The 27,771-nt window shown below is 38.6% G+C and overlaps 1 protein-coding gene across 2 annotated transcripts; it reads right to left on the reverse strand.

Moving 5' to 3' along the window:
• Positions 1–119: 119 nt before the first annotated feature.
• LOC121880954 (uncharacterized protein C14orf132) lies at positions 120–27,264 on the reverse strand. Of its 2 annotated transcripts, none has more exons than XM_042388599.1 (2): positions 26,990–27,264; positions 120–1,439 (listed from the first exon to the last, which is right to left on the reverse strand). In XM_042388599.1, exons 1-2 carry the CDS (start codon positions 27,014–27,016, stop codon positions 1,203–1,205), a joined length of 264 nt encoding a protein of 87 aa, XP_042244533.1. In that variant the 5' UTR covers positions 27,017–27,264; the 3' UTR covers positions 120–1,202. The 2 variants fall into 2 exon arrangements, 1 of the variants encoding a protein (XP_042244533.1); XR_006091658.1 differs by lacking the exon at positions 26,990–27,264 and adding an exon at positions 7,560–7,723 and having other exon boundaries at positions 1,353–1,439.
• Positions 27,265–27,771: the final 507 nt, after the last annotated feature.

Here is a 27,771-nt window from a genome sequence, read left to right on the forward strand (position 1 = left end):
CATTCATGTGAATGGGAAGGTGTGTCCAAACCTTTGACTGGTACTGTACATTTACCATTTTATACCAGCTTCTGACAGCATTCATGCTGAGTGATGAAGAAAAGCATTTCTCAATCTGTACTTCCTTTAAGAATTTTCCTTTAATAAACAACTACAAAAATAATTAGGTGCAATAAGCAAAGTAGGCTACGTCATCTTGCGATTCAATTTGTGCTTCTAATTCTATTTTGTTAACATCTGATGATATATCTTAACATAAATGAACAAACCATGACAATACAATTAGATTTCATTATAATCCCTGGTAGATATTACTGTCGGTATTTGACAAAAACACCATTCATTTCAAAGGGGCTGACTTAGTTTAACACAAAGTCTAATCATAAGGTCATTCTGTCATTTTTATGAGATTTTCAGTGTGCAGCAAAGGAAGCTCAGTCAGTGTCATATTCTCTGTTTCCTGCCAGTAAAATTGTTAAAAAAACAAAAAAAAACAACATCTGATCAGTGTCCACACTATGTTTCATCCAGAAATTAGTCCTTAAATGAGCTCTCACGTCCTGGGCCTCAGGGCTGCCTGACATGAAAATAATCCCAGTGCTTTCTAAATGTTTTAACATTCACCATCTCTGTTCAGTCACTTAATTAAACAGCACTGCCCTAAATTACTTGGCAGCAATCTGGTGAATGTTTAAAATGGCCTGGATTGACCTGACTCTTAAACCCCATTTAATCTCTATTTTCATCTCTGCATTACAAGTGAGGGTGTTGTCTGAGGAGAAACACGGAAACAAACTTAAGCTAAAAAAAAAAGAAGTTCCTTTGATTCTTGGTTGACAGAGCAGATCTGTTGTTTCTGTTTTTAACTAAAGAGCTGTTACACACAAAAGCTTCCTCTCAAACTTTCTGTTGTAGAATCCAAAATCACTTGGTGCCGACAACTGTAGCCAAGTCACAGTTTTTCCTTCTGATGAAGAAATATAGTACTCTATATGTCATTGTCTAGTATCACGACTTCCACACCCTCGGGAGCCAAAACTGATCCAAAAGCCGAGCGAGAGAGAGACAGAGAAAGAGAGAGAGAGACATAGAGAGGGAGTATATGTTTCTGTCTACAAAGCATGGCTTTACTTGGGGGTCCAGAGATCCAGAAAAAGCAGGACGTGTGCGTGTGTGTGTTTGTCTCCGTAAGCATATGTTCATCAGAAAGTGCAGGCGTAGACAATGCCCACCACAACAATGTTTCCAATAGTGGCGATGATGGCGATCCAGAGCCAGATGGCATCACTGGACATGGACTGCGACTCATCCTGCTGGCCGTGTACCGATGCAGCCGAGGCAGCAGCGTGGACACTGGCCGAGGAGTTGAAGAGCGAGTGCTCGCCGCTGTAGTCGTCATTGGGCGAGGAGTCCATGAAAGCTCCCGTCATAACTGGGATCTAGCAGGAGAGGAGAAAAAATATATATATTTCAAGAGAGAAAATATATTTCACATCATGTGATTGAATCAGGTTTTGCTTTTCCTATCACTGGCTTCTGTACTAGCTTAAACCTGCATTACATAATATATGGCAAACATGTTAGCAAACAGTTTCTTATAACAGACAAGGAGAAATAGCTCATTCATTTGAAGTTATGTTTCTGGCCACCTGTAAGTGTAAAACAAGTCCAATATTCACTCTTCCTTTTTGTTTCCCACCAACTCCTGAGAGAAATATGTGGCTCTTTAGCAGCAAGATGCTCCACTATGTTCAACAGCTAGTCACTAACTTTGTCGGTCTGTTAGGTGACATGACAGTTGCGTGCTATGGCTGAAAATGACACTGATGAGAGTAGTGAGCTGAAGTTGCAGGCAGTAAATCCAAAACAATGAGCTGAAAGATGATAGCCTGTACAGTTCCATAAAGCTGAGGAAAAATGAAGATAATTCTTTGTTGGTTCATCACTTTGAGCAACACCTTTCACATGTAGTCCATTGTAGTTGATGTTAATGTAAAAATATTAATTACAGAAGCTTTAAAATGTGTCTTGGGGAGTTTTCTTGTAAACAAACAGCAATTTACATTTAGTGTTAATCACCAAAATGTGTTGTGTATCTCTGAGGTTTAACAAACATGTTGAATGCATTTCCGTCCTCATAAAATATTTGCAAAGATGATTTTTTAAAACTATTATAAATACTGCATTGTTTATGTCTAAGTATAGTAGCTAGCAATCTCTTTTATCTTTGGTTTTGCAAGCACATTGCTATGCTTCTTTACATGTTACTGTACGGTAAAATGGTAGCAGGAATGTGTATTGTGTTCCCCACAAGCATGCACCATTGTGTCCTACAATACAAACAAAAAAGCAGGGAACCACTCATAAAGCCATTGCTCCATATTGCTTCTAGTGGTCAAAAACTCCACACAGTACCTTCAGGTAATGCTTTTCATTTGGGAAGTAGAGTGTGACTGTTTTTGACAGCATTGGTTTGCTAAAAAAGCAACAATTTACATTCCTGGTGCATTGAGTGAAACCACCAAGCACAATCTTGCCTTTCCTGACAATCACAGCATACCATATTTGTTGCTTTTGGTCATACATTCGCAAGTCTGAGTGCTATATTAAAAGAAATGAGAGGTAATGGCATCACGATATCATTAGTAAATTGTTACAAGGTTTTCCACACAGGCATGCTGGGTCCCACTCTGTCTCGCACATTGTTGAGTGTGTATGTGTGTGTGTGTGTGTGTGTGTGTGTGTATCTTTGCATGTGTGTGTATTTAGGAAGTAGTGCTTGATTAACATGGAATTAATATTTCAGATGTAGCAAGTGAAAATGATTTATTGCTTTGGACAATCAGAGCCCTGTAAAGGTTTGCCATTAGAGCAGAGGCAACTCAATGCTCTTGTGTGTGTGTGTGTGTGTGTGTGTGTGTGTGTGTGTGTCTCCATAGCAGGGTGTATGATTGAGAAATGCACGAGAGACCCGTACCATACTCAGACTGGAAAACAGACTCTGCTGAAGATGTTGAAAAACAATGCTAAAAATACCTTGGAGGGATGTTGAGCATTCACATACACAGAAATTCTCTCTTGCTTGCTCATTTGCTCACCTTCGCTCTCTCTCACACTCCCACTCACTCGCCCTCTCTCTCATGTACACACAGGCTAATGCACAAAGACATTAACACACACACACACACACACACGTACACACACACACACATATTTAAGGTCTTCCCTCGCACAGGGGGGAAACACTGTTTAGAAAGCATTCTGCTGCTCTCCGTTCATTGGCCCCTGGTGGTGAATAATGACATGACACATCCTGTGAAGCGCCTGCTGTTCACATGAGCATGATGGAGGCAGACAGGCATGTATGAAGTCCAGCAACCTGGGTCTCCCAGCCCCCCACTCACTGTCACTATAACTGCTGATTCCTTCTACTACAGCATCACTATATGTACCTTTCATCCTTTATAATATTTATTCCTCTATCAGGAGCAGATCCCAGCTCATAAAACATACCTGTAAGCTGGAGTGTAAACATACATCTCACTGATATACTATGTTATTTAAACATCATCACCCTGTCAAGAAGAATCATTTAAATCCTGAGGCAAATGTATGTGGAGTAACCTTAAAAAAGGAGTCAACCATGCAAAAGTAAAAAATAAAATAAATGTTGCTTTCGATTGTCAACAGCACTATGTCTACAAATGTGTCCCTAAATATATTTAGTATAGTCTGTGATTGATGTGAGATTGAAGATGAAGTCCATTCCATGTTTTATTGCTCTTTATACAATTATTTAAGGGCTGCATTTTTCAGTAAAATTTTTCTTCATTTCTTCAGGACAGGAAAAGTTCTTTGTTGCCCTGCATTGTAATGTTATATGTAAGATGTTACGTTCTTGTCTGACAGATATTTCACCACTGCAGTGGTATTTTTGGTGTCCTAGAAGTCCATGTGGGCCTGTATGTGAATGAGACAATACATAATTTAACTAACATGAGGGAAAAAAAGCTAAATAACAGGAACAAAATATTCATATTTAATATTACCTTCAGTTCTAAACTCCTGTAGAAAAAAGTCATAGAGCAAACTCTTCAGATGTTGACAGTAATACCATTTTGTCTCTTTGTTGATCTTAATGTGGAACTTGGGTGCAAAAATCAGTTTTGTTATTTGAATCTCAGCAGTATTTTTTTGCTCTAGCTTTGACTTTGCAGGAGCTCCTCTGACCACTTTCATCAACATGCTGATTTGATTTTGTCTTTTTTCTTTAAAAAAAAACAAAAAACAAACACAATGTTGAAAACCTCATACAGCATTCAAAACCGCATCTCGCTTAATCTAACGTCGGATGATAACGGAAGCTCTCAACCCTGTCTGCATTCTTTATATTTATGTTTTATTTATAAGAAACTCATTGTCCACAGGAGTGAGCTGTTTGCATAAATGGGGAAGTGTACCGAATAAAATGAAGCAGATACTGGGAGTGTGTGCAAAAATATTCCAGTAGTAGGCCTGAATCTAAATATTTGATTGCCCAGGTTTACTATTTTTGGCAGAGATGCTGTGCCTACATGTTCATAGGTGTTTCGATTACATGTCAGCGTATCATCATTTTTCATGGGACTGTTTCTCTATCTATTCTCCAAGACCACAATTCCCATGTGAATCATGCACATGAGATTAGAGCAGTAAGCGGTTAAGCACTAATGGAAGAGGGAAATAGAGACCTCGAGAAGGAGCATCCCAAAGCATCTGAGCACTTAAGTGGGCAATGAGGGTCATCCCCTAAGCATTGCTGCCAGGAAACCCATGCTTGTTGACATATATGGATGAGCAACTTCACTAATAACGTCATACTGCTGACCAAAGTTTCCTGGAAATGTACACATTCACCTCTCCAGCACAGTCGTAAACTACTAGCTAAATGGCTTCAACAAGCATATCCAGACAGAAAGTGTGATACTAAATTTCAGGAAGTGTGTTAGAATCAGAAGAACACATCTTAAACGCTAAATTCTTAAAGAAGAAATGTGAAAGTGGTCTCATTTCCCATCTAGTCTTATGAAATTTTTTTTAAGTACTTAGATTAGGTAAACTGGTTCACACTCAGGGTAAGAAATAGTTTTTTGAGGTTTACATTTACTTTCTCTATAATTTTGTAATAGAGGAGGAGTAACAAACACAGGACCCTTGCTTCTCAGTGTGCAGGGTCCTGAAGGTATCAACAGAAAAGTTTTTTGCTTGTTACTTGTCTGTATTACAAAACAAGATATAGCAAATTTGAAATTCAAGAGATTTTAATTCTGCATGCTAACCAATTTAACTTAAAAAGGGAAATTCCAGTTTATTTCAACCTATTTGGCCATTGTGGCTCTGATGCTAACTTTGCTCTTGCAAGCTCAGTTACAGATTCAAAACAATGTGTATTGGGGGAAGCTGCTGAGCTTCCTACAGCTTTCTAAATGAACGTGATTTTTAAATGAATTGTTTCCAATGTTTCTCTATGAGTCAGAGCAAAAGTAAACACAGAAACTAGCCACCTGTAGAAGCCATTATGGTTAACTGCATAGGGATCTACATCTGGGGCAACTTGCCAGCTAACCTAACCACCCTGCAGAGTGGGACCTGCCAGACTCTGAAAATCTAGAAGTATCCATAGATGTGGGTGATCCCGGCGATGCAACTAACGTTTGCAGCGCTTATCAACGTTGTCGTCCGAATGGTTAGCTCTCCATACAGTAAGAAAAAAACCCATTTACATCACATAACATTATGCGAGGTATTACAATATGCAAGTCTCTAGTTATCAACAGCCTCACACATAAACAAGTTTCCCCGGATATACTTTAGATCCCTATGCAGTTTGCCATAATGGCTGCTACAAGATTCATGTAAAAATCATGCTCATTTGGAAACCTGTAGGAGGCTCGGTCAGCTTGCCCAGAAAAACGTTTTTTGTGCGAATCCTTGTTTCCCAGAATCTTTGTAACGGAGCTGGTGAGAGCAAAGTTAGCATGACCCATAGAACCACAATGGCCACATATATGGAAAATACATCAGGTTGAAATAAACTGGAATTTCCCTTTAATCTTTGCCTTGCTTTTTTGTGAACTAACCCTTTAAAAGTATCAATTGATGGTTACATATTCAATTTCTGAAGTGGATTTGATATTTTAAACGATGAGCAAAATGAATGTGATTAAAGCTAAACAACTGTTTCACTCTGCTGTGTGATATTATCCGGAAAATAACTTCCTTCCAATAAACAAAACAAGAGAAATCTCCTGACTTTGCATATTCCACGCCTGCTTGGTTCTGAGTGATGGCGAGACCTGTGCAGCACTCCTCTCAGAAAAACCCTGATCGATGGTAGATGATACAGCGTAGTTCCCTTCACTGTACGATTCCACCTGCGCTGCTCCCACAGCTTTGATTTATTCGTCCCAGCTGTTCCTAGAGCTGTGCCATCCTACACGGATGATCACAGTAATTGCGAAATAGAATGGACTGTAATTACCTCCTGTGGGATGTAGCCACCACGAATAAGCGCTCAGTGAAATGGCTTTGGAGCAAACAAGCAAAACCCAAATGAATGTTATTGGATAGAGAGGGAAACCAAAACATACCGAACCACAAAAGGCTCTCAAGCATGAGCATTAGAACAGAATCAGACAGAACAAGTCGTTTTTCTGCACTCAGCGATAATATGAGGTCACTCTCAAAACAAAGTCGATACTTGTGTCCTTGTGGAGAACAAACTTTGTGGTCTATTGATGAGAACAAACAGGCACAGAGACAGACCCCTGTGGTGTAAACAATGGACTTTGTGCTTGGCATCTCACACACTGTCAATGAAAACACACAGCTGTTGATTTTCTCAACTGTCACAAACTTCTCTGCTCTGTTAACTGCAAGACTGCCCGGACGGTTACCATTCTCACAATGCATCTTGGGGCTTCAAGTTTGTCAGTTTGCAAGTTTTCCATCTGTCCTCACAGTCTTTTGTTTATAAATCATACTAACGAGTCTTCGCAGCATTGCACAACAGTAATAATAACTGTCAGTTTGGCTGTTTTGGCTTCTTTGTCAGTGCTTTCCAAATGAGCTGTCTAGTGAGCTCGATGGTATCATGGACTGGGAAGTGAACTATAGCTCATGCATGCTAAAAAAACAACATTTTTGAGCACCCTTTGATTTTTTTTTTTTTTTTCTGAACTACAACAGAATTTCAAAGATTTTTTTAATTGTCAAGTCAAATCAATTTTATTTGTATAGCCCAATATCACAAATCACAAATTTGCCTCAGGGGGCTTTGACATCTGCACAGCAGTACAACATCCTCTGTCCTTAGACCCTCAATTCAAATAAGGAAAAACTCCCTAAAAATCCCTTTAACAGGGGAATAAAATGGAAGAAACCTCAGGAAGAGCAACAGAGGAGGGATCCCTCTCCCAGGATGGACAGATGTGATGCTGTTTTCTATTTATCTATTGCACTAAAAAGGGATTATTTAAGGCAAATGATTCCCAATAGAAGCAAAATATTGTATTACTCACATCTTTATTGGTGTGATCACGATTACAATCCTTATCATGGTAACACTGAAGGGCCTCTGTTGTGTTATACCTTGCTTTTTTTTTGCTTTCATTATTGCCCTGCACACCCACACGAGTGTTTTCAGTTGGCTAATTATCAATCAATCACACTTTATTTGTATAGTACCTTTAATACAGGTTAGTGCTATTAGCGCTTTACAGATGACTGACAAGCTGATAACAAGACAGTACAAATGTGAACAGTAAAACAATTAGAGACTAATGCACATGGGAAATTAAGATGATGAAAATGTAATAAAACCAATAAAATAGATTAATTTTTTACTTTTCTATTTCTCAGGTTGATGTTTGTGTGGATCCAGGGCATTACATAATGTCACCAAAATCTGTGCACCAATAAATGATAAAGAAGTCATTGGTCTGAGCCTAATAGAAGTAACATAACTAAGGAGAAAGTGAAGTGGTTGTCAGTCAAACACAGTCTGTCCTGTACTTGCCCACACAGTCTTGAGAAGAGAACTAATCAGGCAATATAAGTGAAAATACCTGTGTAGGTGTGCGATAGGTGTTGAGGCTTAGTATTTTGATGACATTACGTGACAATTGGGTGACAAACACAGTACATTTGCACAACAGTCACACTCATCTGGGATTTTAAAAGATGCCTGTATCATGGCACACATCACCCTTAAAAACTCATCTTCAACCAAACAGAGCTTTTGTCTGTCAGCTGAAAGCAGTGAACAGCGGCTCATCTAGCAGCGTCTATTAAAACGCACACACACACACAGATGTGACTTGTTTCTTTAATGAGTTCATGCCTCAATTCTCAATCACCACCCTGCCTGCCACAGGTGTGTATCGCCATATAGATTAAAACATCAAATCAAGCTTGCGTGTGCATGCATCGAAAATACTGCATTTACTGCATGACAATCACAACAAGTTCAATGGGTAAAAAACTTACAACAGCTAAGCCATGGAAATCTCAATGATATAACAATAATAATAATAATATCTAAATAATATCTAAAAAAGAAATCTATGTGCCTGAGTGTTTACCTGGCACTTGGCTCAAGTGTGTAGAGAAAATATCTTATACCTGTTAACCCCAAAATGGTGCAGTATCACAAAATATGTTATATTTAATTAATGTGCAGACTTGGTTTTTTTTTTTGCTTTTTGAAAAATTGATGCATACCACACTCGGCTGGTGTCTACCTTACTACTTGGTGTGCATACACCTGGGTTATGTTCAAAATCACTCCTGCATCAACTCATTTACTACTCTCTAAAATGGAGACTTAGTAGTTTACTGTGTAGTGAGCAATAAATGGAGATTTTGGCCATTATGAATCATTGTTATTTTACATCACTGACTAGTTATTTTACACATTGCACTGTGGGTTTGTTAGCAAAGTAGTATTCATGATTTTTTCATTTTTGGGGGCACTATATAAAGTGTACATCTCACACTCAGCATTCAGACACTCAAATAAAATGGCAAACAGTAAATATAGTGCACTATAGGGAGTGATTGCACATTGTAAAAAAGTGTCACAGAAGGGTTAGACAAACTTACAAAACCAAACATTATTCTTAAGCTACTTCTCCCGATTAACAAAGTTGCAAATTCAGCTACTTTTGGTTGAAAAAAAAAAAAGTAAAAAACACTTTCTTCTTACTACATCTTCTCCTGAAACATCAAACCTCTTTTTGTAACGTTACAACTTTTGGGTTTAATTATCATGTAATTTTGATTCCCCTGCTTAGTTTTACCTTTTTAGTGAAGGAAAATTCCACACCTTCTATCTTACGTAAGTTTTAATTGTACATAACCCTAAATTTCCCACAGGGGAATAACGAATAATGTCACTTTTTTGACAGGGTGTGTTATCTAAAACATACTGCACATGTAGTACAGGACACCATAGATCAGGGAAATAAATAAAATGGGATCATTGTATTGAAAAAAGTCAGAGGAGTAATCTCTGCTGTGTGAAAGTATCAGAAAGCAGAGTAGCCTTCTGCACAACAGCAGCCACTTGTGAAAACAATAGATTTGCTCTGTGCCATACTATAATGTAGCATATTGGCCGGTAGTCTTGCCATAAATCTGGAGGGAGATTTACGGAGGTTTTAAGGAAGCTTGTTCACCCGCACAGAAGTGGTGAGACCTCTAGTTTCAAGCCTGGTTCCTGCTTTTCAGATTTACAGCTCTGCTTTCATTGATTTCCCCTGTCTCAGCAGCCCAGCAGCATTTTTTAATAAATCTTACAACTCAATAGAACAAGTGTAGTCCAAGTGATCCTCACTTGACACCTTGGTTCAATCTGTCAGCTCAATGGAAATTCTGCAGCACAGGAGAAAGTTTATTACTTTTTTTGATACTGTGAATGATAAATGTATCGCCTTCATGTTTTTTTCCTTAATGCTGTATTTGACTTTGTTGTACATAAATAAGGCATGACCTGCACTCATAGCAGTACGAACACTACAAGTAAAAGAGTAAAGACTTATCTTGATGAGAGAGGAAATAAGGAATGTTCACAAATATATATATATGCTGCTAATTTGCAGTTGCATGATGCCTTGAATTACTGTGTGAAACTAAATAAATCAGTTATGAAACATTAAAATCCACCAGAAACAAAAAGGGATTTGTTATTCCTGCCAGATGAGAACTGCGAGGTAGTGCCAGATGATCACACGTACAAGAATTTGAAACGATGAGAAAGAGAGAAAGAGAGACAACAGGACAGAGGCTGTGTGCATGTGAGTGTGTCTGACATCCGGGAAGCTCTCAATATTAAATTCTCCCAACAGTGTCTGACTCCTGACATGTGTAGCTGTATGTCTGAGTCTGCAGCGCATTGGTCTGTGACTCCCTATGCTGGAAAGACTCAGTCCACACAGGAATAAAGACAGAAACCCTAACATGACAACTGCCAGTGGCGCCTAAAACAAAGCACAGAGGAGGATAAGAAGTAACTGGAACGTTAAAAGACTTCTGATGTGAAGTCAGGATTTACTTCTTTAATCTTCCGGATACTGCACTGACTGAACTTGCCTTTGCTCCCCTAAACAAGGAACTAAAAATCTCAGCAATATTAAATCTTTTCCACAAGAATACAGTCTTACTATTTAGATGATTATTGTGGCAAATACATCCCTAGGCTTTAAGATTACGCTGCAGAAATTCTATTCATGGTTTATTTATTATTATTGACACAGCACACTTATACTCTTAAAATCAATTATTTAGTTTTTTCAGTGTGCTATCCAAAAAGTCTTAAAAAACCTGCGTCTTACATTTCTCAGCCTCATGTGTGTCTGTGTGATTGTATTTGTTGAGACAGTTTTTTATTTCAGTTCAGCAGGAGAAAAATGCAGGACAGTGAGTGACTACATTTAATGTTGGTGCTAAAAAACCTGAAATGTAAAGGACAGTAATTTATGCTGTTTATCATTTGGTTACCTACTTAATACATGCATATACATTGCAAAAGTGTCAAGAAGTGATATATAACACATTTTTTGGTGGCTTTATTAGTAAAAGAAACTTATATCAGAGGTTAATTAATCATAAAAATGCTCATCTAACATTACCAAAACCCAGCACTAAAATACATTTCTTTTTTATTTTGGCACTTCTGAACTTGATTAATCAATTATTCACATCATCATCATATTGAGATGGTTCTCAAAATTTACAGAAAACTGCTTTTTCCCCAATGCCAAAGGTCATTAATCATTCATTGGAGCAGATATTTTAAATATTCATAAACTGGATTATGTGCAGCATGTGTTTTATGGTACAGATTACACCAAAGAACACGTCATGCCTATAGCAACGGAGATTTCTCGCTGTAAAATATCGCACACCACGTCAAAATCTCCATGCAGAGCCTCCTCATGTATTTTACATTGTGAGCAATTTCAATTGAAACACACCCAGTGGAGTCACGTGCCACCTTGTTCATGTTTAGAGTCAGTGGCTGCTGCTGCTACATGCAGCTAAGATGGGCCCCAGTGGAGGGACTCTCAAATGGGCTCCCGCTTGTGCCAGTACACACACAAACAATTATGTAAGTAAACTGACTTTTTACATGGAAGAGATTTTTACTTGTCAGCAGGAGAGGCACAGGTGTAACGGATAACATTAACGATGGCTCAGCTCCATTTGGGATTCTACAAACAACACTAAGCTAGAGCTGGAAAACCTAAAGGGAATGCAGCCATCATAAAGTCATCTACACCTGCACTTTTCCTGCTATGACATGTCAAACGTCTGCTGTGGAAAAGGTTGATTTTAACGAGCCTGTGGACAACGTCACCTGCAGGTCATCAGGAGGATTCAGCTCACATGCGCTGATTGCCTGTTACACAATATAAGCTGCTAGCAGACAGTTGGTTTCTGTTCCTTCTCTAGTTTCCACCTTTTTGGCTCTGTGGTATATGGGTTGTTTGAAGTCATGTCTCACTATTTCTTGGAGGCCACATTGATATTTTCAATTTGCTTGTTTTGTCTGATTAACAGTCCAAAACCCTTCAGATATTCAATTCACTGTTATATATGACAAAGAACAGCAAATGGACTCATGAGAAAGTGTTTTTGCTTGAAAATCATTAAAACAATTATTTGATTATAAAAATAGTTGCTGATTAATTTTCTTTCAATCAGCTAATCATTTAATTGATCTGTTTCTTTTAATTAAGTAAAACTCTCCTGTTTTTAAGTTAAAACTCATGAATAGTCTTTGCCCATTTTTTTTAGTTAATTGATAAAATATTAAATATGGTATATAAAAGGAAGAAACCAGGAATTGCATCACAAGAACATAAAGTAGTCTTTGCTGTTTGGCCTTCCTTGAGCCAGTTTTTGTCTTAAAGGTCTTGGATTTTAAAAGCTACCTACATATTAAAACCATATGGACACATGCAAACAGTGAACGTCACAAAATCAAACCAATGACTTAGCAAATCAACTAACCAGCCTTTTAAAGGTGCCCTGTAGAGTTTTTGACCACTATGTTTTCATCAGTCTCTGTTTTGTTGGTTCTTGTGCATGCACACAAGGATGCACATGCATGAGCACTGATGGTTTCATACTTCATTCCACTGATGAACAGGTGGCAACAGTGCACAAACAAAAATAGCAATACATGAATGCAGTGTGCTTTATCTTGCCAAAGTTGCTTCCTTAGCATTGCTAGCAAGGGGACTTAATTCTATTAGCACATATTGTCAAAATCTAAAAATAAAATTATAGTGTGTAATAAATCAAGTTAGTTAAGTTTATTTGTAGAGCACAATATCATACAGAAGCAATTCAAAGTGCTTTACAGAGTGATAAAAACAGTAAAACTGTCAAATTTGGGTAGGACATAGATACAGGCAGCTGGCAGACTAGTGTTATGTAATAAGATTGTGATTGAAGATACAGTATTTGGGGAGCTTTTCCTAAGGTGTATGCATGTGTGTCTCTGTGTGTGTGTCAGAAAGCTGTCTTAGAGGGGAAAAAAATGGCCACATTTTTGGTGTATCTGTTGCTGGCGTCAGCCGCTCCTACGGCTCCATCCATGCCTGCTCATTCACTGTGCAATACAGAGAAATTTCAGGAGAAGAGATGGAAGCCCTTAATTGAATCTCCACTCATGTAAGACTTAGATCAGGGTGCGGTAGGGCGGGCGGGGGGGGGGGGGGGGATGTCCCTGCTTTGCACCCACTCTTAATATACAGAGCAAGCAGAAAGACCCCAATCCCCTTTGATCTCTGAAGTGCAAAGAGGAGGGCAATAAAATTGCCTTCACCAATATCTAAGAGATGACGAGTAGCTTTTCCTCAGGGCCACTCTATAGCTCTGTGATTCATGATGCCACTCTGTCCTGCTCATGTGTATACATTCTTTAGACCGCTGCCATTTGTAAATAATCATTAGCAGAGATAATGATCATGACAAATGGTGATGTCGTGCAAATCGCTCCTAGGTGCAGCCATTCTGGAGATGAAAAGCTCTCATTTAAGCTAAACCATCAACTAAATCTCTCATTTTTGCATCACATTTTTATAATTTCAATTCTGGATTAACATTGATCAACACTAATGGAATGGATAAAGATCATCAATTAAAACAGTTTTCAAATCTGTGTCGCTTACAGATGCATATTTCCAACAGCATCAAAAGCAAGCTGCTGCACAGGGAGAGGCTGCCTGCTTGAGGGGACTAATCCACTGTTACAGTTACAGAGGCAGAGGAGGAATATATCTACTGTAACAGTGCTTTATAGTGCTAATACTGATATGTGCTCTGCAGACTATTTTCAGCATCTCATTGATATACACTTCCTTTGGTTTGGAGTTGGCAAAGAAGACCAGCTACTGTTGGAAGGTATCAATTACATTTAGCTCTGTTAATGTAAACACAATGTTTGTAAAGAGCTAAAAGTAAAATGTATGTCTTGCTAAATAGTGGATCACAATACACAGGGAAAAGTATCTACAATATTAACAAAATGGTAGCAAGAAACCTGCAGGTTGCCTTGACATCAGCTTCTTCAAACTCACTTAATCTTCATCACTTATTCCACTTACTCTTTCAAACAAATTCCAAACCCTACAAGACTGAGAAGCCAAAACCTCCAGGTAATGGTTCAGCACTGGATGCCAGACCCCACTATACCATCTCTTTTAGCTCTCACTGCTCTGACCTTGTCATCATTGGTCTCAAATCTTTTCCCTCCTGGCTCCCCGAGGCTGCAATGACTTCAGAACAGCAGAGTCACTCCTCATCAGAGTTTTCATGTACGATGATGAAAACCCACCACCTCTAGAAGTATAGCACCTCATGTCACCCTCTCCCCTCTGAATAATATCCAGTATCAAATCTACTCACTGTTCTTGTTCTCAAATCCCTTTTTGGCTCTTATTTTCTATATTTTTCATATCACTCATTTTACTGTTAATAGATGTTACTTGCACCTACCTATGGGTTGCATGTAATGTGTGATCACGCTTCTACAGCTAGCAATTTTAAATCACTCCGCATAACAGCATCTGCTACATCTTTATCAGCTTCTTTCAACTGGATCATTTGTATTCACATATCTCTGCTGCTCTGTCCTTTAATATTCTGTCTCACTTATTTCTGTATTCCAGAGCTAAAGTACTCTGCATTCCTTGCAAACCATGATATGTTTACATTTGCATTTATACAAAGCATCTGGCACATGTCCTTATCCAGAGCCACTTACAGCGTTTTGTCTTACTGTGGGATGACTCCACTGGGAAATGTAACTGAACGGTAGCAGGAGTTGGTCAGAGATGATAGCCAGATGGAAGGAATTTCTCTTGCTCTCAATTGCACATACATATGTAGGTAAACATTCACACAAGAACGCACAAACGGTATGCAGACATAAATAACGTGATTGCTCCTCCGCTCTGTGCAAATATTTGAAATTGTTTATTGAAGATGTAGTTGGACAACCAGAAGTCGGAAAAACACAAACTTTGATGCAAGAATAAATTATGCAGCAAACTTCTCCCACTAACTTCTTTATAATTCTTCGTTATAATTGTGTGTGTGTGTGTGTGTGTGTGTGTGTGTGTGGAACATACTATATCACCAGAGTAGATGTGAGTAGTATTAATCAGGGTCCTATCTCACTTTCTGATCAACCAATCAAATCTTTGCTGACTTTCTCATTGTGCACAGTGCGTGCCGACTTGCTCTGCAGCCCTCAGCCAGCTCTGCAAACCCTTCTGAACCACCACTGTTACTGTCAAGTATAAATTAAGCATTAAACATTGCAATTCCTCAGAGCCTCCATTCGTGTATTGTTTGTTTTTTTTCTAACTCTATTTTTACATATAAAGAGCCCTTACAATTATTTTCCCCTTGTTCTGTGTGTCTCTTGTGTAATAGCCTGCCTGCTGCTGTCACACTGTCTCATGGAGAAACATAATTAATTGTCCCCTCCTGTTAAAGATAAGAAGTTGTGGGAAAAAGGAGACTAAATTAAGTATAGCCTACTTAAAAGTCAGTATCGCATGCTAAAAACTGCTTGATTTTTTTTTTTTTTTTTTTTTTTTTCCCCACATAATGCGATGCTGAAATGAATGAGAGGCAGTAGTGGAGGTGAGACAGTTCAAGAACGATCTTGGAAAACAAACAAAAGTATTCAATCTCTGGCAAAAACATTTGCAAATCTGTAGCTTTTTCTGTCAGGGTATATGACATATGTTCCTGCTTGTATGCAACAAAAAGGTCCAAGATTCTTGTTTACTAACAGCATAAACAGTATGCTATGATAATTAGTATTTAGTAGACTGTATACAGTTATTGAACTGAGACACAGCACCGGTCATCTCTGTGGTGTTTATGTTTTCTGGGTTTCACTGTACCATTGTAACATCACCGATGTGTCCAGGTGCATCACAAGGTGATGTATGTCACAATTACCTGATTTAATATACTGTGGTGAAACAGCTGGAGGATCTTGTAGTATGTATTTTTCACACACCGAAACTAACCTAAAATATATAATTCAATTACTGACAGAGGATGTTCTCACCACCACCTACATGGCTAACAAAAAATCATGTTTGTTGAGGCCATGATGGACTCTTCTGTTTCTACAATATGTGTAAACTGCCAACAGCATAACAAAGCAACAGCTGTAAAATTAAATTAGTATGTCACTGCTGCTACACTACAGCGTATACTGCTGCAGGTTGGCGTCAGCATTTGTGAATGGTTACTGTACATATTTCCCTGTGGGAAGGAAGATAAGGCGGGTGGGGGTGTTATGGATTTGTCACGCGTATGCCATGTTGGCCTAGTTACTGTACAGTGTTTCAGATACTGTAACAGTTCAGCAGTACTCTCTCACTCTGCATGCCCTCAATCTTGAATTAATATAAATGTTACAGTATGTGTCTGTGCATGCGTTTGTGTAACTGTGTGTATGAGGCGTCAAGAAAAGACATGTTTGTTTGTGGATATTGTAATCAAACACATGTACACAACAGCCAAATCATATGTGAATTATTCCATTGTAAATAAAAATGATGATGAAGAAAACACACACACAGTTGCATTTGAAGGCTTTGGATTTATTATTCTGGGCCTTCTGTCCATGAATCACTGCTCAATAAATAGATTTCAGTGTCTTTCACACTCCGAGATGGATATATGTGACAGGGACTGATGAGGTTGTTGAAAGAATACAGAGGCTTGTCTTTGAATGTGTGTGGCAGCATCACATAAAACCAAACAAGACTCTGGGGTGTGAAATTAATAAATTAAAGTGTGTACACACTCTTTGATTAGTAATTGCAGCAATAAACGATATCATTGCATCTAAAAGATACAAGGGCTTGAATGGGGGTTTTTTTTACACATGGATGGGTAAATAGTAATCCCACAGAGCTTCGACCCTTTGCGGGCTGTGTAATGCTTACAGAGTAGCTGTTAGCCCAAATGGACGTACGTACTTCATACCAAAATGTTGTATTGCACTACAAGTTGCAACATGGAGAAAGCTTAAAATACTGTAATGTTAAGTCCCCTGTAATAGCTCAGGGGTAGAAGCGTGAAATACAGCAGCAACAGAGAGACATAATGATACAAGACAGACAGATCCACATTGCATATACTGGTGCAATAGGACTGAAACAGTGAGCACAACGTTATGGTATTTAGCTCAAACACATCACAGCAATCTGCAAAGAAAAGCTTCAAGCCTAGCTGTGAATTGATTCACAACTCTGTGTAGGCGTCATAAAAAATTCAACATTTTAAGAAAAATCAAAGTTAGTGTACTTCACCACCACTCATGCATACCAGCGGGCATTCCAAATGATTTCCATATGTAATACAACTGGCTGTACTGTAAGTGCCTGATTCATCATCTGGACATAAAAGTTGCATGCACCCGAAATGAGAAGGTCACAGTCAGATTTGCTTTATATAAAACATCATAAGAGCTGTGGAGCATTAACTGAGACCTGACGAAAACAGTTGCTATAAATCTGATGATGTAAAATATCAAGTAGCTACGCGCATACAACAATAGCAACACACTATTGTTCAATAGAGAGGAGGGATGTAAATTACCTTTTGAGAAGCACATCAGCAGGGAAATTGAAACTAGTCCATTTGTAGCCTAAATGATTAGATGCATATGACACAAATGAGCTATCAGACTTGAGTTCTAATAGAGGAAACATTTCACATAATCCAGGATTGTATTGATACAGTTGTCAGGGGGTTGTAACTACATGCTGAGACTGTCACTGAAACCTTAAATGCTGCATTGAACTAAAGACAGATTTCTCTCTTAGGGCAACAGTATTTCTTGGGCAGTAAAGGTATATATGTGCAATATAACCTCAGCTCCTTTTGCAGATTGAACAAGTGTTGAGGGAGAGGGAAAAAAAGAAAGACCTGTCTGCCCACTATCAGTGGCTTCAGGGCAGCTTTTCTCTGAACAAACCCAAGGTCAGACTCAAAGAGCGAGCCCCAGTGAAACAGATCAAATCAAAAGCAGGTTTTGCTGTTGGTATTCTTATAATGGCTTTGTTTGAAGTCACCAGGTTTTTAAACCCCCTAAAGAGTTGAAAAGTGACACATAAATTGTGTTTGCATGAAATCCTTTTGTCCAAAAGCGAAATACAATCAAAAAATAATCAAATCTAAAATTATGTCTGTAAGAAATTGTATTCAAACCAGCAACAAATAATTCCTCCATCACACTTTCTGTTTGGACTCACTTGGGTAATTTACTGAAATTGCACCCAGGGATGAAAACATTTTAATCGACCTCTTTCGGCAAACTAGAAAAGCTATGCTGGAGACTCACGACATAACACACTTCTATAGTTTTATTTCTTTATGTTTAGCATACTAATGATTCCAAAAAAATGCATAATGATCTCGATAAATTACAGCAACCGCGGTGTTGTTTAACTACAATCATAATTCATCTCTGTTTCTTCCTCAAATAGTGTGTAATCAGCTGCTACCATTCAGCATTTCTCCAGGCTTCACCAAAGAAAAGCAGCCATCAACTGTTTAACATGTTTCCACCTGTGTTTCCTTTTCATCAAAAGAATTGCTCATAAGCTGAATTCACATTTGCATTTTACATGTGCTTTAATGGCAGAAACGTCAGCGTGGAGATTTTTCACAATGAGCAGGATGCAGCAGTAATCATCATAGTTTTACCCCAAATCATAGCTCTATTTTATTCTGAGACATATCAATACAAGGGATGAAGCTGCTTTGAAATTATCTTAGGATGGGTGGAGAATAGATTATTTATATAGCAATACATAATTCATACTTGCTGAATATCAGAGACACAGTTATATAGGAAGCATCATGCAGTTAGGGGGTTAGGTCTATCAGGGAATGACGTTATTACTTCATACTTCACTCTTACAGCCCATTAAGTCTCCCTTTCATTCTCCCCAGGACTTCTTTCAATATGCAATTACTCATTTCAGGTGCAAAACAGCTGGGAGATGTTTGTGTCTGCATTGCAAGTATGTAAGATAAAATAGCATAGAGACACTGGGAAATTACTGTATGAACTACAGTATAATGTGGCAGCCGAGTTGCATTATTTTCATCAATCACTGGGTTTTGTCAACTGTCTCCAGTGTTGCCCAGTAACAGACTTTGCTAAGTCCCGCCCCTTAGTTACTGTTGCTATCTGTCAATGTGGCAGATTTGCCATTCAAAAATGTTGGTAATTTTAGAAACAATGGGTCCTTGATTTCAGACAGAAATAGACAAAACCAGGCTCATTTCTAGCCAGCAGCCGTCGGTTTTTATTTTGCTGTCTCTAGCAGATTTATCTGCTGTAGCTAGCTAGCTAGCTAATTAAGACAGATTTTTCTTTCATGATTGGTTGACAACTGTCCTGATTCTTTTTTTAATGAGAATATTTGAAAAGGTGTCTTTAATTATGCACTTGATGGCTACATACAGTGCATGATATTATTAGCCGCATGTTCCAGATGAAAAGTCACAGCATCATCACCAGTTTATGACCACATAGAAGACATGGAAATGAAGAAACAAGTTGTTGTGGTTTTGAAGAGTAAAGCAAGTTAGTCCTATAAGTATGAGAAGGAAAAATGCAAGATCAGGCTGCTAAATTTGTTTGGCTTCTACTGTAGCTTACAAACTTATTTCTATTTTCAAACCTGTATGTTTTTACTTTTAATGTTTCAAGAAAATAGGCTACTGACGTTTGCCAAAAATAACTTGGATTGGCTGGGGATTTCGCAGTGTAAATGTCCCCAAAGCCTCTGCAGAGTGGGGATATACTCCACAGTGGATGTTCTAGCCATCAATGGAACTTTTTAAATGTAACCTGTAACCCCACAAAATAATATAGTATGAAACCCAACCCTAACCCTCTAGACTTGGAAGTAATGCTGGGTTGCTGCTTCTGTAGCTGTTTGTTGTCGTTGTTGTTGTTATTTTTATTAATTGTAAGCTAGTTAACCAGACATGCTAACATTTGCGGTTTACCTCAGAAGACAAACACTGTTTAAACCATTCTTTACATTTTGGATTGATATTTTGGTTTTTGGAGAGGGTAAAAAAAGAAACTACCTCCCAGACTCTTTATATAATCCAAAGCCTGACAGTAGTTGCTAAGCTTTGATTGAACATTTGCTGTTCAGGAAAGGGGTTTAGCAAACACTCAATTTGACTGCAAGACTGTTTGGCACCTGCTCCAGGAGTGATCAGTGACAAGTAGACCTTTCCTCATGGTTAGTCAATTGTTCCCATAAAGAGCATAAAGATTTCTTGCTTTTACAGGAAGAGACTGAACCTTGCGGCTGCCCATTTAACTCGACCACCTGCAGCGGCAGCAAGGCTGTCCACCATCAGTAACAGCCAGGAAACACAAACCGTTATTTTTTAATGAGTGTTTTGTTTGATTATGGGTGCGACAACATAAAAATCACTCAGCCAAAGCAAACCTCCTACCAAAATGGAGCACATTGTGTTTGTTCTGAATGCTCCTGCCTCCTGTGTATTCTCTGTTCTTTCAACATGATCCTGAGAATAAACTATGAAGTGGCCCTGCTGTGAAGAGCCTGACCTCTCCTTCAACCTCATCTGTTAATGGAGATGTGTCGAGCAGGGTTACACCTTAAAGTTTTCGGTATGTTTTCCTCATTAACAGCGTCTACTTTTTGATATTGCTTGCTGCCCATCTGCAGCCTATAAATGTCCTCGAATGTCGCTGCTAGCTGTGTGAAGTCACTATTTGTGAAGTCATTATTGTACACACAAAGATAAACACACAAAACTAATTTAATCATGGTTTGATTGTTAACATTTTTCTGTCAATATTATTTTGATTTGTTTTTTTTTTCATTTTGAAAGAACAAGCCAAATTTGCAGGTAAAAGCACAAAGTACGAAAGACGCTGGAATGAAAAGGCTTCAAGTCCTCAAATGACTCTTCTTAGAAAGCTGCTAAAAATAGAAAATAGAACTAAGAAAGACAGATTGACTTGCTTTTCATCTACTGTATTTAAAACATTGATTTTTCTTGTGTATACAGCTCCTTCTAATTGGTTTGAGGTGATTATTCTCTCTGTGTTTACAACATCACAGGATCACTGAGTAGCAGCAGACTGAAATTTGGGGCTGTTGCAAGTTTTCTCTATCTCAAGACTACAGCTTTGTATAAAAAAAAAAGCAACTGCTGAAAAAGCAGACAAAAGACCTGGGGGGAAATGAACTTCTCGAGATGAAAAGGCTGGTGTACCATTATTACATTCTTCAAATAAGCCTCCACTATAGAGACCATGAGACTTATTTTTTTAAAGGGGACAGTCTGTGTGTGAAGAATGCACAGTGAGATAATTGTTTTTATGTAATTGAGAACAAAGATGGTCTTGATATAGGCCTTATGGTGGCTGCTCTTTTGAAAAGGGTGTCTAATAGGAAAATAATCCCATCTGTGAACTCTTCAACTCGCATTTCCATATCTGGCTTCACATCAGGGGAGGTGCACAAACAAATCTTTCCATTCAGTCTGTCTTCCCTCATACGTCACTTATATTACAGGTTTATTTGGTTCAAATGTTTTATTTTGACCATCTGCACTCCTTAATAAAGACAAAGTTCATAATTCTAAGATTAAGGGAACAAAAACATTTTTGCTGTACATGTAACCTGACAGAAGCATGTGGAGCTGACTGTATTATGTTTCAACAATTTGCCACAGAAACATCTACTAACCTTAAATCAATCTATCATCCATTTAAATTGTACTGACTCTGTAACTTATCGTATAGTCCTATTGTTTGGCACCAAAGTAACCCTAAGAGTATTTGCCAATGCTGTCTGAATCTGGTCTGAGGAGCCTGTTGCTATGGGTAAATACAGATGGCTCTGTTTATGTTGAGGCTGTCAGCCACTCCCTCCATCCTCATCCTTTCACTCTTGTCTGCTCTCTGTAACATGAGGAGAGATGGACAACCCTGTCGGGTAGAATGGCTCACAGCCACATCTTCACTGAATAAGTGAATGAGTAATGATAGATGTTGATGGCCTGTCATGAAAAGACAAAACATCTGAGGTGAGATTATAGAAACAGACCAACATTGCCCTTTAAGTGTCCAGTGATGTAAGTAATGACAACATTTTAAAGTAAAGGGAATAAACATATAGAGTGCTGGACTAACATTCATCCGGTGCCTTTATTCTTAAATGTGGGGATCAATGTTGCCTTAAGTACATTCTTAAAAGAGGCCTGTGTGTGCATGCACGTGCAAAAATGAGTAAAAGGCAGAGGCCAGTGGGTCATCGTGTACTGGATAGACAGAGCCTTAAGGGTTTTGCTGCTCTGTGTGGTTGATCCGTCAGCTGAAGCAAGTCTGAGACTGGCAAAATGCCCAGGATGGCTCTGGAGCATGTCTACAACACATCAACTCACCATCAGTTAGTAACCAGAGAAGACTCATTTTAATGCCTTAGCATCTGCCATTTTAATTATTTCTACAGTCACAGCCTGCACAAGGTACAAAGATGTACATGATTAACCATCACATTAGTTGGTCTGAACACTGAAACATTTCTCAATTCAGTCTATTTGAAAATATAAAGAACAAATTGCCTCATTGCCCTCAACTTAGTATTCAAAAGCTTCACTGTGATTGTCACCTATTAATCCATGTTTTGTAATGCTTGAGGATGCCACCACTTTCAACCTAATGAAGTATGCCCTTTTCATTTCTAACCAGTGAGGCATCGCTGCCAAATGCAAATCATTCACCAAACACAAAAGCACACACGTTGTTCTGCAGAGAGCTATTTAGCATGTTTCTGTGATATCGTACAAAAACATTTCAACAAAAAAGGAGGAGGGACAAATACAGTGAAACAATGCCCCTTTATGTTACCAGCCTAAACTGGTATTCTGTATAATAATTATACAGACAAAGCATTTCCTTGTCTTGCTGGATAAGCTTTTGCTAAATGCAAATCTTAGTTTAGGACATTCTGAAAGATTTACATTGTTAATGAGTTTCATGTGTTCTCACAATATACAGTATTAAAGACATCCTCCCAACTCCTCATTCTTCATCCTATCCTACAGGGAGGAAATCACTAACTAGCTCCACTGAGTTGGAGTTCTTTAAAAACTTTCTCTGTCTTTAGGAGAGAACACTATGGCAGCATCCGTCATCTTTTTAGAGACAAAGTGATGGCAAAGGTCCAATGATTTGCAGACAGCAGAGCTACACCGAGATGGATGGGCAAAAAATCATCCATTGTGAAGTCAGTCGTCAGAACTCTAGGGACATTTGCCTGACTTCATTCACAGTCACCATTACAGAGTGACTCAGGGCACTGAAACAAATTTCACCTCAGTAAAATCAGATTTAGAAATTAGTCATTACCTATCTAAAAAAAAACTTGCATTCCTGAGAAGATGCGTAAATGCTGGGAAAATGCAGGGAATAAGTATAAGGTATGAGGTCGCGGGGAACTGGAAGTAAAACAGAGCCTTATTTAACCCAGGTTATGACTTGCACCAACAAGGAAATTACTACATTGTTGTCAACCTCATCTTTCACCAGATCTGTTAAAGGGGACATATCATGCTTTTGTAATTTTCTGTTATACATCTGAAATAGCAGTATAAAAATATGTTAAACATAGTCAAAGGTTCACAACTTGAGTTGAACTTATATAAACATGCTCAATGATAGTCAAAAGCCAGGGCTTCAACCTGCTCTGAACGCCTTGTTTGCAATGTTACCTCTACTTCCTCCTTGTGATGACATCAAATTGTTTGTGCATGACCACAAACGGCCGTGTATTCCTAAAGTTGTTGCTAAGATTGTTTTATGGGTTGTTCGCATTGACCACTCGCATATGGGCTCAAACATGTATAAATGTTTATGAGAAGTTTCTATTTCAACTAAAGAACTACTACTGTTTTGTTAGCTCGGAGGCTCAGGAGAGGAGCCTTAAAGAGACAGGAGCTAAAACAGCTTGTTTCAAACAGAGGCTGAAATGAGGGGCTGCATAAAGGGCCAGTATAAGTTAAATAAGGACTTTTCCAGTAGAGCACCAGACTATAAATATAGACCTGGAAATGTGCACGATAAATTGTCGATAAATCGACGTCCCCCTTAACATTACTTTGCAACTGGCAGTTGGTTTAAGTTGAGTGTTCTGTTGCTAATAGCAACCCCTGGAGAGCCGAAGTCATGAGCTAGCCTCTGTAACTCATCTGTCTTCCTAGGAAAAACGTTAAACAAATGTTTTGTGAGCACACAAAAAACTACATCTTCCATTAAAATTTACGAGCACGAATACTCAAGTAATTGGAATTTGGTTTCCTTCATATTCATAAAACTCACCAACACAATCTTCTGATGTTTTTTCAGCTTTTAGCTGTAATGTCTGCTGTCTAAGAATATCCATACCCATGACTTGCCCAGGGTCTCAGCATGTCTGTCAGGCAGTGACATTTAACCCCTGATGGTCTAAGGCTCAAAGAGGCCATGTAAATGCAGAAATATTGAATAGACAACAATATTAGATTGTGGGGGTTTTTTTCAATCACCATTCTTGTTGAATCATGTGGAGTAAACAATATGAGATACTGTTGAGAAAGGCTGAAGGCTGTATTTTTAATTATTTACATTATAACTAATGTCAATGGAATTTTGAATGAGGTTTTCTTACTTTCACTTGGACAATTTATAGCAGTTTAACTGACATTGTTACATTCAGCCTTTTGTCACATCTGTGACCAACCAAATATTGACAGGCATCTTTTATCTATTCCCCAAAGGCCCTTGTTGGAGTATTATCTGTAGGTATTTTTTTTATTATAACTGTTTTGTGATTGTTGATTTGTAATTTGGTAAGAATTGTATTTTTCTGCAAACAGTTGACAGCTAAGTTAGCCATTATAATACTGTAGCTATCTGAGGCTAATAGGCTGTTGATTTACTGTTTGGGTAACTTATGTATTCATGTGAATGGCAAATGGACTGCATCTATATAATGCCTTTCTAGTCTTCCAACCACTCAAAGCACTTTACACTACATGCCAAAGTTCATGCACACACACACACATTCATACACTGATGGCAGAGGCTGCCATTGCAAGGTGCCAACCTGCTCATCAAGAGGAGTTTCTAATCATTCACACACACTTTCACACACCGATGGCACAGCCTTCAGGAGCAATTTGGGGTTCGGTATCTTGTCCAAGGACACTTTAACATGCGTACTGGAGGAGCTGGGGATTGAACCGCCAATCTTGCGATTAATGGACGACCTGCTCTACCTCTCAGCCACAGCCAAGTTTAATCTGGTGGATGCTGATGTTACATGTATATTTACTAGATTAATTATTGTGTTGTGTCAATTTTTGCACTGGTGATACTTTGTAACTAATTGGACAGTTAGTCTATACTAATATCAATATAAATCCAGAGTCCTTGTTACTGTATTAATTGATTTTTTTTCTTTTACAACAAATATGATCTCTTGCTTGTATGGGGTATCTCACTTCTTCTGATCTATAATCCCTATTGTTAAATTTGTTGTCCAGTACAGTTTTCACAGTCTCACAACTGCTTCCAGTAAAGCCAACTGCTGTCCTCCAGCTTTATTGGCAGTGTGTATATCTTTTATATAGCTGTGCACCTACACACATAGCGAAGGCAGAAGAAATATACTACATAGGCACAAAAGTCCCCACTGCTCCAGCTAAGTGGTTTCAAACACTGTGGCATCCAACCATTCCCAGTTGTGAATATGAGTAACTCCTCATGACTCGCAGGATTCTGCCTCTTTCACCACGCTGTCAGCTGCTGTAATTGTTAAGTTTTTTAAGAAAGACGTGAGCAGATTGACAACATTTCTTGTCAATATAAGGTGAATAAACGGACTGATTTTGATTAGTTACTTACTAAAAGTTTGCACAATAAGATAATGAGTAATGCTGACATTGTTGATGATCAGTTTCATCCTCGTCACTGTTACAGTATCATTCAATCAAGTCATATTGAACAAAAAAACTGTATTCTCAGATGGGGCCACGCTCCAATGCATTTCTATTTAGGGGTCCTTAATTTAATACGATTTGGGAGCCCTTGGCTTAGTCTGGCCTGCAAAACGGTAATTTGGCAGCAGAGATAATGCCATGAATGCTCTAAAAGCAGCTGCACAGAAAATGCCAAAGTAGATGGCACCAGACAAACCATAAGAAGCCAGACACTGAGAGAGGGGAGGGCAGGAAGGATACAACATTTGCACATGTCCACAACAGATGCACAATATCACATGTTGTTCGCTGTGAAGCTAAAATCAATTGAGTGTAACATATTAAAAAAATATATTGTTATGCAAATCACTAGAGAATGCACATATGCCACAAGGTCTTTGGTAGTGGCATTTACTGGGGTAAACACATACACTAAATTCAATTATGAGGGGAATAATAGGAAATGCATGCTGTGCAGTGAAAGTTATGCTTCCTTTTATGAATCACTATCTTTGCTCTAGATTCTAACTCTAAATCTGTAATCAATTTTGTTTTGGTAATTATAAGCTCATTAGCAATAATAATGCACGTGAAAACTATTCACCAAAATATTGACAATAGGAACAAAAAGTACCAAGAGTGCAGGCTACCTCAACTCCGTTTAAGTCCCTTTAGCGATATTATGGGAATATGCATTGATTTTCCAGATAGGGAAACTAAAGATATGATACTAATTATCTTGATAAATAGATATGAATTGTCAAAGCTCACATGAACTTGTTGACCTGCCACGCCCATGAAATCAATTGACAAAATGTCTAAATAAAAAAGTTCAGAAGAGCCAAAAATTTGTGCGCAATTTGGAGGAAAAATGACTTACCTGCGCAGCCATGAATGACAGATCCATACTGTTGCTCCCTTCAAGCCAAGGCACTCAGTGTAAGATGCAAACCTGCGTGTTTCCTTCTCTTATTCCCCGATAGAGCATTTGCCTGTCCTTTTGATTTGACTCGGCATCCACGGGCTCTGCAAGTTGTCGGACTTCACGTGAAGAACATGTCGAAGATGACGAATGAAAATAAAACGAAGGAGGAGGAGAAAATGAAGGGAAATGACAGAGGAGGCAAAGAAGCGCAGCAGAAGGAGAAATGACGAGATGAGGATGCAGGAGACGGCATGAGAGAGGCAGTGGAGGAGGCTGTGGAGCTGGATTGTCACATATTACGAAGTCCCCTCTCTCTCTTTCTCACTCACTCACTCACTCACTCACTGTCTTTCTTTTTCTTTCTGTGCCCACCTCTCTATCTTTGCCTTTTCCTGGATTTTTTTCTGCTTCTTTGTTGCTGTCTCTTTGTGCCTGATCCTCTCTTTCTGTGCCTCCTTTTATTTTCTTCTTCATTTTCTTTTCATCCTCGTTTTTCTTTCCTCCAAATGAGAGTGACAAATGCACACATTGCCGTGCATCAGTTGCCTTCTGATTTCAGTTTAATTTGATTTTGATTATGTTAAGTGGCCACAACAGTTCCTAATTAAGATGCATCTTAATGCTGCTGCAGACAATTATATCCTAGACTATTATGTGCTTCTAGTTTTGTGGCAACAGATTGTGTGAACAAGGTGAGGACAGTGACCTCAACTCCTTTCAACATCTTTGGGATGAAC

This window comes from Thunnus maccoyii, chromosome 16, assembly GCF_910596095.1.
Source record: "Thunnus maccoyii chromosome 16, fThuMac1.1, whole genome shotgun sequence".
Taxonomy (NCBI): domain Eukaryota; kingdom Metazoa; phylum Chordata; class Actinopteri; order Scombriformes; family Scombridae; genus Thunnus; species Thunnus maccoyii.

Excerpts from the sequence above, each read along its gene's own strand:
- LOC121880954 (XM_042388599.1), bottom strand. The coding sequence starts at position 27,016 with ATGGATCTGTCATTCATGGCTGCGCAG. Across the intron at positions 1,440-26,989 it reads TGTCATTCATGGCTGCGCAG|ATCCCAGTTATGACGGGAGC; the intron begins GTAAGTCATTTT and ends CTCTCCTGCTAG.